The 14,497-nt window shown below is 46.2% G+C and overlaps 1 protein-coding gene across 2 annotated transcripts in view; it reads right to left on the bottom strand.

Annotated features, from left to right (window-relative positions):
- Window positions 1-14,497, bottom strand: part of LOC122670962 (U2 small nuclear ribonucleoprotein A'-like) — a 79,043-nt gene that overhangs the window by 33,790 nt on the left and 30,756 nt on the right. For both annotated transcript variants that reach the window (XM_043868018.1, XM_043868019.1), the window contains exon 5: window positions 61-234. In XM_043868018.1, coding sequence (XP_043723953.1) covers window positions 61-234 — 174 coding nt within the window. The remainder of the gene's footprint in view (window positions 1-60; window positions 235-14,497) is intronic.

Genomic DNA, 14,497 nt, shown 5'->3' with positions numbered 1-14,497 from the left:
AATATCTTATGCCAATGTACAGGTACCCACGAAACCTTCCAAACAGAGCAAGCATAATACCTTAATAGCAATTATTTGCTCTGGTGTTGGGGCGACTACTTTAGGTGCTTCTTCTTCCTTTGGAAGCTCTGGGACATTCGGAACCTCACCTGGTATGAATGTTTTCACTGATTCCTTTTTAGCCTCCTCTTCAGCATCTTTTGAGGCAAATAAGCTTTCAGCCTCAATTCTCTCCTACCGTCAACAGAGCCATGATAAACAAAAATGAAACATTGCAATATTATACACATCAAACAAAAATTTGCAGAGGTGTACCTCAAAAAATCTCAACACCCTAAAAACTTTGGGTTCGAAGCCCCTGTGGATTATAAAAAAAAGATGATCTCATAATGACAGCTCTTTAAATATTCATTGCCTACTTTTCAATTATGACAATATACATAAAACTTGGCACAACCCACAATTTCTGTCTTTTTCCATAATAAAAAGAGAGGATGTCTCCAGAACAAGATGACCTTAGTATAGTACACAGATCACAACAGCCATATAATTCAATCAGAGACACTAACGGCCTGTTTGACAATATTTCTGTTCCGTAGAAGTGTTTTTGAGTCAGAACTTTTTTCACTTCTCTTTTTTCTTTCCCTGTAGAGTGCTTCTATGAAGAAGAAACGAGTTTTGAAACATGGCTTAAGAAGTGTTTCTAAATCAGAAAAGTAAAAGAAACTCATTTGGAAGGCACAATAACACAATTACTTCTGGCACTTCTACAAAAAAACTGTTAAACCAACTGTTAAAACAAACACCAAGAAACATGAACAAACAAAACAAAGCAAACAAAGAAACCACAGAAATTTAATGTGGCTCACACCAATATGATGTGCTACGTCCACGGGCGAAGCTGAAGATGATTCACTACGTAAATGGAAGAAGATTACAATGGAGATCTCTCAAGAACACCAAAAACGGAAGCAAGAACTCTCACCCAGAAACCCTAACTCGAAAATCCCCAAATCTCACTTGTTTCACACGCTACAAGACACGAAAACATATAAATACTCCTCCAAACCGGCCTATCGGCCCAAGCCCTTTGCGACCATCACAGACCTTAGGAAAAAAAAAATCCCATCCGGGTCTCCATAAAAAATGTTGGAGCGGGTCAATCTTCAAAATGGGTACAAGAATTCGAGACACGAATTCTCCTCCAACAAACAAACACATAGCTAAAATCTTCATTTTCTCCAATAGCCCTTCCAAGGGCTGAACTCATATGTGGCAAATACCAATCAAGTTCAAGCAATGCTCGAACTTGGCAACCCATAAAGGCTTTGTCAACATATTAGTTGGATTGTCTTCAGTACCAATCTTCAACACTTGGATATTGCCTTAAACAACTCTCTCTAATGAAATGATACCGAACATCAATGTGCTTCGTCCTCTCATGATACATCTGATCTCTAGTCAAGTGAATAGCACTCTGCCTATGAAATGTCACCCTCCCTCTCGTCGTCTCTATGTTACCATGGATGTCACCTTTCATGAATCGGAACCCTGCTTTACGTCACCTCTTCAGTGGGAGAGTCTTGAGGAAGAGTTCTCTTCTGCACCAGTTGCTCCCTTGGTCATGGATAGTTTACCAATTCAGGGGGAGCTTCCTTTGGGGCCTACTACCAACAATAGTAAGGGGGAATTCGGTCCGCCCTGTTCCTAATTCTGACGTGATAACTTACACTTGGAGCAACTTCAAGGAAAAAGGACCATAGAGAACCAACCATTGCCTAATGCGATGTAGTCACTAGATTCGCTCTTACCATCAGGTAATATTATTCCTGCTTCAGATAATGTGTCGGATCCTGCTCTACATGATGACCGTCCCACTGCCCTTAGCAAAGGCGTTCGTTCCTACACACAACATCCCATTTCCCACTTTGTCTATAATTCTTCATCACCTTCGTATCGGGCTTTTGTTTCTTCCTTATCTTTTGTGTCAATTTCAAAGCATTGGAAAGAAGCAATCAAAGATCCAAAATGAAAGGCTGCCATGCTAGAAGAAATCCAGGCCTTGGAAAAAATTGTACCTGGGAACTTGTTTCTAGCCCTGAAGGGAAGAAGTCGGTGGGAGGCAAATGGGTATTTATGGTCAAGCATAAGGCAAACGACACTGTTGAAAGATACAAAGCACGTTTGATTGCAAAAGCCTTCACCCACACCTAGGGGATCGACTACCAAGAAACTTTTGTTCTTGTAGTAAAGATGAATTTGGTGTGAGCTTTACTATCCTGTGCTACCAATTTAGGCTGGGGTTTGGAACAATTGGATGCCAAAAATGCCTTCCTGAATGGGGACCTTGAAGAAGAAGCCTACATGGACCTGCCGCCTGGTTTTTCATTCCCATATGCTGCTGGTCATGCCTGTAAGCTAAAAAAGTGCTTATATGGTCTTAAGCAGTCCCCTAGAGCCTGGTCTGGTCATTTTCTGAAGGCCATGCAGAAGTTTTGTTATCGCCAGAGTCAAGCGGACCATACTTTGTGAAAAGAAATGGAACTCAAATTACAGCCCTTCTCGAGTATGCCGACGATATAGTGATCAAAGGGAATAGCAATGATGAAATCTATCATTTGAAGTCTCTCCTAGCAAAGGAATTTGAAACTAAGGATCTGGGATCCCTTCAATATTTTATTAGAATAGAAGTTGCAATGTTCGATAAGGGCATCTTCATCTCCCAACGGAAGTATGTTTTGGACCTTCTCCAAGAAACCCGTATGTTAGTTGCATGGCTGCAGATTCTCCTATTGAGGTTAACCATCAGATGTGTAGTGACATGGGAGACCCTGTTGACCGAGGGCAATACCAGAGACTCGTTGGAAGGCTGATTTATCTATCACACACTAGAATTAATATTGCCTATGTTGTAAGCATTGTTAGTCGGTTTCTCCATGATCCCAGGACATCTCATCTTGAGGCAATGCATCGTATACTAAGGTATTTAAAATCTGCCCCTGAGAAAGCAATTCTCTTCTCCAACAGCGGGAACCAAAGACTAAAAATTTTCACAGATACCGATTGGGCTGGATCAATTGAAGATAGGCGATCCACCTCCAGTTATTGTTCCTTTCTTGTAGGTAATCTTGTCACTTGGTATAGCAAGAAGCAGTCTGTGGTCACTTGCTCCAATGCGAAAGCTGAATGTCGTGCTAGGGCTCAAGGAATCTGTGAACTCATATGGCTCAAGGGATTGCTGAGTGATTTGGGTATGGTCTCTGAAGACCCCTATGCGCCTCTACTGTGACAATAATGTTGCCATTAGTATCGCTCACAATCCTGTCCAGCATGACAGGACAAAGTATGTTGAGATTGACAGACACTTCATCAAAGAGAAACTTGAACAAAGAGTCATTTGCATTCCATTTGTTAGTTTTGATAATCAACTTGCTGGTGTCTTCACCAAGGGCTTGAATTGTAAAGTGTTCCACCCACTAGTCTCCAAGTTGGGCATGTGTTGATATATTTGCACCAACTTGAGGGGGAGTATTGAGAACCGTGGGAGTGGAATATTATCTCTTTACCTTAGGTTATTTTGGGTTTTATTATTTTTTCCTGTTGTACCAGTTTTACCCCTTGGGTTGTAATTTGTATTATAAATAAGAGTAGACCTCTGTCATTAATGACAAGTCACATCATTCTCATTTTCTGATTCTGAACATCCATCCTTATCTGTAATGCCCCGAATTTCTAGTATAATACTTTAATATTTATTTAGATCGTTTGTTATTAATTTAGTATCTATTGAATTTTTTTATTTATTTATGATGAATAGTGCAAGCACGAGGTGGCATGCTTATATTAATCTTAGTGATTAAATATTGATTAGTATCCGATTAATATGATTAATTAAGTTAATCCTATTATTAGGGAGATTAATGAGGGATTAGAGGTAGCATAGCATGATTGGACCATGTGTCCTACTTCAGGGCTGCCACATGGTGCATGGAGAGGATGAGGTGGTGGCATAGTTAGTAGCCACATGGCATAAGGGTGAGGTGTAATCAAGGGTCAGCAACTTTGTCTAACTAAGTCTAAACAGCCACCATTTGCATGGCCAAGATGGTAGTGGCAATAGGAACCCAGCCACAAGGCTGGAAGGAAGAGGTAGCCATAGACCTGATTTGGCTAAGCACACTAGTGCTTCACATGGTGGCCTTAGAGGCAGCCACCATGTGCATGCTTAAGTAGGTGGTAGCAAGGGTGGGACAGTCATATAGTTGCTGGAAATTCCTAAGGCTGGTGAGTTCTCGAGTTACAGAAAAGAAAAAAAGAAGAGGAAGAAGAAAGGAAGTATGGGTAAGCTTAGTTTCTTCTTCTCCTCTAGCATAATTTTTATTTCTTTGATGAAAAGAAAAAAAGAAGAGGAAGAAGAAAGGAAGTATGGGTAAGCTTAGTTTCTTCTTCTCCTCTAGCATAATTTTTATTTCTTTGATGGGTTAACTGATTAGTTTGCTTAATGTTTACATAGGAGTTAAGGGATTTATATTGCTGAAAGCCTAAATTCAAAGAAGAGATTGAAGAGGAAGCTGAGCAGAGAAGCAAAGTTTGAAAGAACTATTTGAAGTGTAGATTGAATTCTAGAGGGGTGCTTACACATACTTAATTATCTACTGAATGTAGAGGCAATCAAATTAAAAGGAAACAAAGGTGAGGGAATCATGGATATTGTATATATGTGATTAATGTACTGTTTAGTGACATGTATGTAAAGTATATGTATATGTCAGTTGTTGATAATGCCTATGTGAGTGCAGTTACGATGAGTTATTTGGATGTAATGCATTGATCAGCTTCTAGAAATGTTAGAAGTTTATGAGGGCGTTCTAGTATGAGAATGGTTACGAGAATGATACGTGATGCAATGTATGGAATGAAGAGATGATAATGATGTATATGTATGTAGTGACGTGATGATGATTATGTATAAGCATGAAATAAGACTATTATGGTGACGTTTAAAGCATGAAATGGAAAGAGAGAGAGAGAATGAAAAGTATGAAATGAAATTTAATGCAATAACAATACCCTGTGTCTACCATCCCTTTCCAGCAGGGGGTTATGTACTGGACGAGGTTTTATACGATGGTAATTCTACAGCATGGCGTACGGGTCATGTAATCTAGTGCAAATCATTCAATTCTAGAGCATGATGTACGGATCATGTGGTCTAGTGCAAACCAGGGTGGTCTAGTACAAAATATTATACGTTGGTAATTCTAGAGCATGATGACGGATCATGTGGTCTAATGCAAACCATTAAATTCTAGAGCATGATGTACGGATCATGTGGTCTAGTAAAGAGAGTTAATGACAGAGCATGTCCCCATGATCATGTGATCTATCTGAGATGATGCAAAGCCTAATTTACCTCAACATTTATATGCACATTTGGTGGTACACTATTGACTTGACTTAACCCAACAGTAAACCTGTGTTCTGATTAAATGTATATACACATGTACACGTTTACAATTTTAGTATGTTCTCCCACAACGTTTACAATTTTAGTATGGTAGGAGAGTGTGTACATACTGAACCAGATACAAATGGATGTTTGTGCGTCAGGTGCATAAACTTGAGAGACAGGACTGATTAGCCGTTGAGGGTTGCTAATATGCTTTTGTTTGTAAGAACATATAGGATATGTTCAAGAAGTAAGAGAAATGTAACAAATATGTAATAACTTGTGATACTTAATGCAAATATCTGCCACCAGTGTTATTTTTTTGGTAAATGAATATATTACCGAACCCCAAAAGGGGGAAAGGAAAGGGGAACAAATGTACAAGAAGGAAAGAAAAGAAAGAGAGAAGGGAAAGAGAGAAAAGGCGGGGGGGACGCGGCCAGCAAGCCTACGCAGAGGAGGGGGTCCGCAAAAGGGCAATATCAAGGCCCCAAAAAATCAAAATGTGCCTATTCCTGAAGTTATCTTTACAATGTCGCCGTCGGATACAGCTAAGCTTGCAAGAAACATCAGAGGAGATGGCTTTCCAAATTGTATCGAAAGATCTAGATTTGGAAGTCCATCTCCTAATATTCCTTTCCAACCAGATATGGTGAACTACAGCACTAAAAACAAGCTTCCCAATAGTGTCACAAATAGAGTTCCCAGGGAAATTCTTGAGCAGCCAAAGCCACTCACGGTCGAAACTCCTAACTCTTCTGGTCCGCGGCTAGATAGAAGACAAGGCCTAGTTCCAGATGGTGGAGGTGAAGGGGCAGTCAAAGAAGAGGTGTGTGATGTCTTCTCGGCCAATCCAGCAAAGGTTACAAGAGGGGGAAGCTAGGATGGTGTGGTGGATGAGGAAGGCTTGGGTGGGCAGGCAGTTTCTGAGGGATCTCCAAACAGTGAGGCTGTGGCGGGGAATGTGGCCCTTGAACCAGACTAGGTTGTGCCAGGGAACAGGAGGGCTAGGGTCCCTAGAGAGATCCCAAGCAGAAGAAGAAGTGAAGATGCCTTTGGAAGAGGGAAGCCAGTTGACCCGGTCCGCAAGAAGGGTAGAGCTTGGCTGGATGGGGGGGAGAGTTGCCCAGATCTGAGTGATGATGGTTGTGTTAAGGTTAGGAGGGGGAGACCAGCGGCCTTCAGAAATGAGGGTGGAGACCTCTGAATCCTTGGGGAGGCCAGAGGAATAGATGGCTCTAGGACCAAGCAGATTGTAGAGGATCCCAAGAGAGTGCCAAGGTCAAGCCAGAGGGAAGTGGATGAGCCATCCACAATGGAGCAAGAGATTCCCTGGAGGGCAAGGGGGCGGAGGGAGAGGATCTTCCTCCAGATCTAAGAGGAGTCAGACAGGGTTTTAACTGTCCAAATGGAGTCAGACTTGAGGAGGTAGGATCGGACCCAGGTGACCCAGATAGAGTCGTGGTGGGAGGCGATTTTCCACAGAAGCTTGAGAATGCCTGCCATGTTAGAGTCACGAATGCGACGAATTCCCAGACCACCCTCTGATTTAGGAAGACAGATGGACTCCCAGCTGGTAGGGTGAAGAAATCTGGTGGTATCTTTTCCTTACCAGAAGAAGCCACAGAAGATGCGTTCAATGGCCCTGGTGGTGGAATTAGGGATGTTGAAAATACCGGTCCAGTAGATGTAAGATGCTTGGAGGACCGATCGAATACATTCGAGTCTTCCAGCATAGGAGAGGAGCTTACCTTTCCAGAGTTGGAGGTGCTTGCGAATGTTATCGAGCATAGGAGTACAATGGAGGCTAGAAAACCTGGCAGTAATCAGGGGAAGGCCTAGGTAGGTGACAGGAAGGGAGCCAATAGTGAAGCCAATGAGCTGACGAAGAGCCTCTTTGGAGGAATCCGAGATACCAGAAAGGAAGATTTTGGACTTGAGGAGATAGACATGAAGACCGGAGAGAGACTCAAAGAGATGAAGATAGTCGATGATGGCAGAGATAGAGGAGTGGGAGGCCTTGGAGAAGATCATCAGGTCGTCTGCAAGGGCCATATGGGAAAGATTGATGTGTTGGCATTTAAGGAGGGGAGAAATGAGGTGGAGGTCCGTCTTGGCTTGGAGGCTTCTGGACAGGACTTCCAAAGCAAGGGAGAAGAGGAAAGGAGAGAGAGGGCAGCCTTGGCTGATGCCAGCTTTGGAGTGGAAGAAGCCTGCAGGGGTGCCATTAACTAGCACAGAGAAGGAAGGGGAAGAGATGCACGCATAGATCCAGCGAACAAAGACTGGGGGGAAACCCATGAGGGTGAGAGCCTCACAAATGAAGTCCCAACGGATCGAGTCAAAGGCCTTGTGGAGATCTATTTTCAGGAGGGCTGCGGGGGAGTGAGATTTGCGGTCAAAACCACGAACAATCTCAGAGCATAGAATGATGTTGTCCGCAATGCTTTGGCCAGAAATGAAGGCCGATTGCTTGGGACTGACAAGAGAGGGGATGACAAGCTCGATTCGGTTGGCGAGAATCTTAGCGATGAACTTGAAGATGAGGTTGTAGAGGGAGATGGGCCTAAAATCGAACAGAGAGGAAGCCCCGTCTTTTTTGGGGATGAGGCAAATGAAGGTCTGGTTGACCTGAGGAAGCTGACCCGGTTTGAAGAAGAAACTGGGGATAGCTTTGAACACCTCCCCTTTGATAGAGTCCCAGCGGCTGAGAAAAAAGCTTGTGCTGAAGCCATCTGGATCAACGGCTTTGTTGGCCTTGTGGGAGAGAACGGCCAAAGAGATTTCCTCATCGGAGGGGATGGCAATGAGGGAATCGAAGAGAGAAGAGGGGATGAATTTATCAATGAGCCCCAACGGGATAGGGGTAGGGTGAGGGAGGGAGGGGCTGAAGAGAGAGGAGAAGAAGGAGGAGGCAGCCTCTTTAATATCAGTGGGGGAGGTAAGGGATGATCCATCAGCGGCGGTGAGCTGGGAGATGGAGTGGGAGTTCTGCCTGGCTTTAAGAGAGCAATGGAAATAGGCAGAATTCGAATCTCCCAGTTCAAACCACTTAGAACGGGATTTCGGACGCAAGAAGCTCTCCTCGAGCAAGGAGAGGGAAGAGAGCTCTTCGGAGAGACGCTTTTCATCAGCGGCAAAGACCGAGTTGAGAGGATCCGACTAGAGCTTAAATTGGACCGATGAAAGATCTGACCTACAGGAAGAAAGCCTGGATGGGATATTGCCGAAGGTGGAGAGATTCCAACCGCGGAGGGCCGCTTTGGTGTTGCGAAGCTTTCTAGCAAGGGCAATAAAGGGCTGCGAAGGGGCCGAGATCGGGATACGCCAACCTTCATTGGTAAGGAACCGGTCAAGTTTACAGGCGATACGGTCCGGACCGACACGACGATTGTGCCAAGTGAGGGGGGAGCCTGACCAACGAAGGTCGAGATCCTCAATGCAATCCTTGAAGGGATCCACCGCCGAGAGATCAATGGATCTGCCGCCAACTTTCTCAAGCTGCGAACGGACCACATTAATGTCTCCGCCGATTCCCCAGGGGAGGGAGTCCATACCGACCTTGAGGAGGGAGAGATCGGTCCAAAGGGGAAGACGGTCAATGGCCTGGTTACAAGCGTAGACCACAAAGATATAGAAAGGGGAGGGAGAGTTGTGAAAAGAGAGATGGAGATGGATAAATTGGGAAGAGGAGTGGGAGAGGGAGATACTGAGCCTGGCAGGATCCCAGAGAATCCAGATCCTGCCAGAAGGAGAGTGATTATAATTGGATAGAAAGGAGCAACGGAGGCAGCGATGCGGGACGCGTTGTCCTGAAGGACACGGGTCTAAGGGAGAGCACAGAAGGAAGAGTTGGAGAATTTAATGAAGGAATGAATCTTGGGATGCTTGGCCAAGGAATTAAGGCCACGGACATTCCAAATAAAACCAAAAGATATGGAGACTAGAGGGAAGGGGGGGGCACCGAAATCCTAGGAGGAGTGCTCCTGTAACGCCTGCGGGCGAAGGCAACAGCAGGGCTGGCTACAAGGGGTCTACGAGAAGGGAGGGGTAGAGCCACCCCAGGAAGGAAGGGGTGGAACCAAACCGAACGAGCTAACTGGGAAGGGCAAGGGGGGGTGGGGACAAAGGGGGTTCTACAGAAGGGATGGGGGGCACAGAGGTGGATCGGGAGAGGGTTTGGGGGGCACAGAGCTAGTCAAAGGAGTTGGAGCTGAGGTTGAGTGAGGGGTTGGGCTCGGTGGTGGGCTTAGGATTGGGGTAGGATAGTTGATATAAGTGGGCTAGGGGTTGGCAGATGGGAAGGTTATAATTACAGAAGGAGATGGGCTGGGTATTGGGATTCGGGTGGGCCTGGTTACTGGAGTGAGGGTAAGAGGGGGAGAGAGGTGGTGAATTGGGCCGAGAAGATGGGCCAAGCACGGTGGTGGGCTGAAGCTCACACGGACGAGAAAGGTGAAGGGGGGGTCGGTGATGTGTTGGGGCCAAAATGGGGGTGGGTAAAAGCGGGGGTAGTAAAGTAAAAGAATTAGGGGGTGGGGGGTATAAACGTAAAAGAACTTGGGGATGGGGGAATAAAACAAGACAAAGGAGAGGGGGGTTACAAACCGTGGCAAACCGCTCGAGCAACTATCGCGCAAATGGCAAGGGGCGAAACCCAGGTCACTCTCAGAGACAATATCAGGTCTGCAGGAGACCATTTCCGGTAAGGAGGAGATCGTGAGGTCAGGCGTATCTTCCAGCCGAGGTTGGTGAGGCACCAGCAGCGACAAGTCGAGGGCTTTAGCAGCTAATCCCAGAGCCAGAAGCAATGCCGATATCAAGGGCAGTGATCGAGGGCTCTGCAAGAGGTGAAGATTTGTCACGGTTTCGTCGAAGGGGGTTGTTCCGGCAGCAACGACGGGAAGGAGATCGTCCACGTTGAAGCGACTCGATCGAAGCAAGGGCCAATGGTCTAGGCTAGTTCTCCAAGACTGTGGAAACAGCAGATTCCATCGGAGGAGGTGCTGAGGTCGACGATGGAACCATAGAAGAAGCCAGCAAGGCCAGGGGTCCAGTCAATTCCATCGGAATAATTTCTGGAGTTGACGATGGAATCGGAGAGGACGACAGAGAGTTGTAGGAGCTTGTTGTTTCCATCGGAGCAGAGGTTGGAGTCGACGATGGAACCAAGTGAGAGACCAGCGGTGCTGAAGATTCCTGCAAGTCTACGGGGGCAGTGGATGCATAATAGTCATCAGGAACAGTGGAAGTAGCATTGCTTTCAGGTACTGAGATTGCAGCTTTGCCGGAGCAATTGATGGAGGACTGCCAAAGACTTTGCAATGGATGCAGTAGGGGGGGAGCCAATCGTACTTGACAAGTTGTTCGAAAGAGAACCCATCTTCTTCCACAATAGTGAAGGAAGAAGGGGGTGGGTTGTCGGCAGAGAAGTCAATGCACAGCCTAGCATAAGACAGCCTATCCAAGCGACGAGTACAAGCATCAGAGTACAGGGGGTAGCCCAAGACAAAACCAATTCTGCTAAAGCCTTCGGAGCTCCAATATTGTAGAGGAAGTCCAGGGAGGGCAACCCATAAGGGAATAGGGCTGAGGTCGACCTTGTGGAGTTAAAAGTAAGGGTTCCACTGGCGAAGGAAAATTGGCTTGGAGCCAATAAGCCAGGGGGCACCGTCCAAGGCTCGCGTTTTGGCCTCGTCGAAGAAGAATTTAAAAATGAAGACACCATTTTCAAGGAGGAAGGTGTCAAGAATGCCATGAGCTTTTCACTGTTAGGTTAAGGAGGCCTTAACAATGTTGAATGAAGGGCGAGAGCCCAGGAAATGTCCAACAAGGCAGGACTGCCACTTAAAAATTTCAGGGGACAGAATATTGGATGGACAAAGGGCAAAGGAGGAACCATCAGCAGAGGAGGCAGGCTGAACGAAATGCAGTGAAAGACGAGAGGTTGAAGAGGATGATGGTTGAGAGATGAGAGGCCCAAGATTGCGGTCCTAGAGGGGGGTTGGAGCCAGGAGAGAGAGACGAGATAGTGGGGTGAATGGGGGTAGAGGTTGGGGGAATGGAGGTGGACGTGGGGGAGGAGATGGTGGTACCGGGGGGCAGAGAATGGGGGTGGCGGTTGGAGAGGGGGTGGTGGTGGAGGTTGGGGAGGAGTTTTTCGGCGAGGAGGATGGGAAGGGTTGGAGGTCATCGCATCATCAAAGAGGATCAGGCGATAGAGAGAACTTTGTTCAGAACACAAGCATTAGTCCAAGGATGGTCTTATTTGTTATCATCAAAACACCTATGTCACCATGGAGATGACTTGGAGTGTATAAGGCCATTTGCATTTCCCTAACAATCTCCCCCTTTTGCCACCAATGTTATTGTTTGTTTGTAAATACTCTTTTGAACTATGAGGTATATCCAACTCCAATTAGTAAGTCTTCCGCTGTGTATGTTATGTTATATGGGAGTTGTGATAATAAATTGAGGCATATAGAAGATCATTTGATCAATGCCCGTGAGGGCAGTACCTTTTACCTTGTTTGGGTTCAGGTCGTTACACATTCACTTCTACCCTCCCCCTCCTTCCTCTTCCTTTAATTGCCATGGGGTGGGGCCCACAAGTAATGCTCCTTTCTTACCTCTTCCACCCCCATCTGTTACTTCCTCTCGTGTTGGCCCTAGCTCTTGACCCAGCCCATCTCACCTCCAAACCACTTCTCCTCACCCTCATTCTGCTTCCTATGGGATACCTTCTCGGCCCAACCCATCTCCTTCTCAAACCCTCCCTCAATGCAATGAGTAAATCACTCAGCCCAGCCCCCTAACTGCTCACCCTCCCTGCCTCTTTGCCACCTCTCTCACCTAGGGCCCAACTAGTAATGCCATCTACCCATCTTAGTCCCGATGGGCCCGTCAATCATCAGGCTACTGTCCTAGCCTACGAGACCACCCTGTAGCTAGCCCACCCTCCATCCACCACTCTGGACCATCATCATCTAACTCAGCATGTCTCCTCTTCCCCTGCCTCTGCTGAGGCCCCTCCCCCTTCTTTTTCTGTGCAGGGGTCCGCTCCCTCCTCCCACAAATCTTCCTCCCTTCCCCACTAGGCTCCTCTCCCTCCCTCTATTCAACCCCTCACCCCCTCCAGGCCTAGATAGTCCCCCCCACCTTTTGTTTTTACAGTTGGAGTCTTTGTAGCTCCCCTTCATATCCCAAGAAGTTGTTCCAACAAGCCTCTTCGTTTCCAAGCCCTATGAGGCTCTTGCTACTTCTGGTTTTCTCAAGGTCTTCATCCCTCGCTCTATCAAGAAGAAGTTCAATCTTGATTCAAGCTCTAGCATGTAGTTTTGTTGTGTAATGGTGGGTTAGCCCACATTGATTGTGGCTATCTTCTTCTTTTGGATCGAGCGCAATCTCTCAAGCTGGTCTGTAAAGCTCAGATCTTTCCAGCAGTTTTGGGTCTTATCTGTTGTTTGATCTTTGCTTGTTTTGCCCCCTCCTATTGCGCTGTCCCCCTATATTTGTCTGTTTGTAGTTTATTGCAATCTTTCCCCTTCTCTTTTTTAGGTTGTTGTCTCCCTCTCTCTGCAAAGGCAGGGTCTTGTAAGTATTGTTTTCTGACTTTTCTCCCTCCCCTCTTCTCTTTCCTTTGGTAACATAGTTGTCACGGCGTCACGGCGATCCAAGTCGGTGGAGGGGTGTCACGTCGATATATCGACATGTCGCCCGCCATGGCGTTGCCATGGCGAGCATGTCGACCATGTTTTATTTTTTATTTTCTCTATTTTTAATGTGTTAATAGATGTATACTCAAGCCATGTTTTATTTTTTCTCTATTGTTTCTCAAGTTTTAAGAAGAAAATTCAGAAATCGAAGAAGAAATCGAAGAGGGAAAGAAGAAATCGAAAGAAATCGAAGAGGGAAAGAAGACAGGAAGAAGAAATTGAAGAGGGAAAGAAGAAATCGAAGAGGGAAGAAGAAATCGAAGACAGGAAGAAGAAATCGAAGAGGGAAAGAGAGTCAGGAAGAAGAAATCAAAGAGGGTCGCCATGGCGTAGGTCGCCATGCAGCCCTCTCCAGCGCCAGGACGCCATGACAACTATGTTTGGTAATGAATTTTTTATTCATACAAAACCAAAAGGAAGCAATACAAGGAACATTTGCCTCTTTAACTCTGGTTTCAACCAGGCAACAAAAAACAGCATACTAGTTTTCGATGCGTGAGCGTACTTCAGCCTGCTTGGAGGAGGAATAGTCCTTGACTATCCCGAATGACACATCTTAGTTCGTGTTACAGTGCAAGAAGAGTGCTTCAAGAGCCCCACGGATCTAGGACTATAGGTAGCCTGGCAGGATAAGGAAGGATTGCTGGAACGATGACATTGGTATTCCTAGATGGGGGGCAGTGGTTGGTGGAGGGGGAAGGAGAGGGAGAGAGGTACTTTGGAGGGGAGCAGCCTAAGGGTAGGAGAGAGGAGGCGAGGATCCTTGAGGAGGCGAGTTTTTGTGTATGGGCATATGCACAAATGAGGAAGGTGAGGAAGACGAATAGGGAGTTCCATGGGTCAGGCAAGCATACCCGGATTCCAGGGCAGCAGGGTTTGGGTTATGAATTAGAGAAACCGGTGGGTTTGGCTTGAATGATACCCTGTTGGGGCTGACCCAGCAAGGTAATGATGGGCTTGGTTTGGGATGGTAGGGAGGGCCAACCCAACAGATTGAGGTTAGGTTTGGTTTGGTTGGTACGGTTCACCGACGTGGCATGGCGAGGGTTATGACAGTTGATGGGTGAATGGGATTGGGTTTAATGAGTTTCGGAAGTGGTGGGGTCCGCCAAAAGATGGGGTAGGGAGGGATAAAATAGGAGGGGAGGAGAGAGGTGAGTGGAGCTTCTCGAAGAAGGAAGAGGGCAGCGGAAGAAAGGTCAAAGGAGTAGAGGCCGCAAGGTCCTTGGATGGCTAGTGCATCGTAGTAACAAAGGCATCGACTAGGTGATTGGAACTGGTCAAGAGGCGAACAAAAACTAGGGATGTAAACGGATAGTCTAAAATCCGTATT

The sequence above is a fragment of the Telopea speciosissima genome, chromosome 8, assembly GCF_018873765.1.
Source record: "Telopea speciosissima isolate NSW1024214 ecotype Mountain lineage chromosome 8, Tspe_v1, whole genome shotgun sequence".
Taxonomy (NCBI): domain Eukaryota; kingdom Viridiplantae; phylum Streptophyta; class Magnoliopsida; order Proteales; family Proteaceae; genus Telopea; species Telopea speciosissima.
The sequence above is the reverse complement of the archived record's forward strand: the minus strand, read 5'-3'. Positions and strand labels throughout refer to the sequence as shown.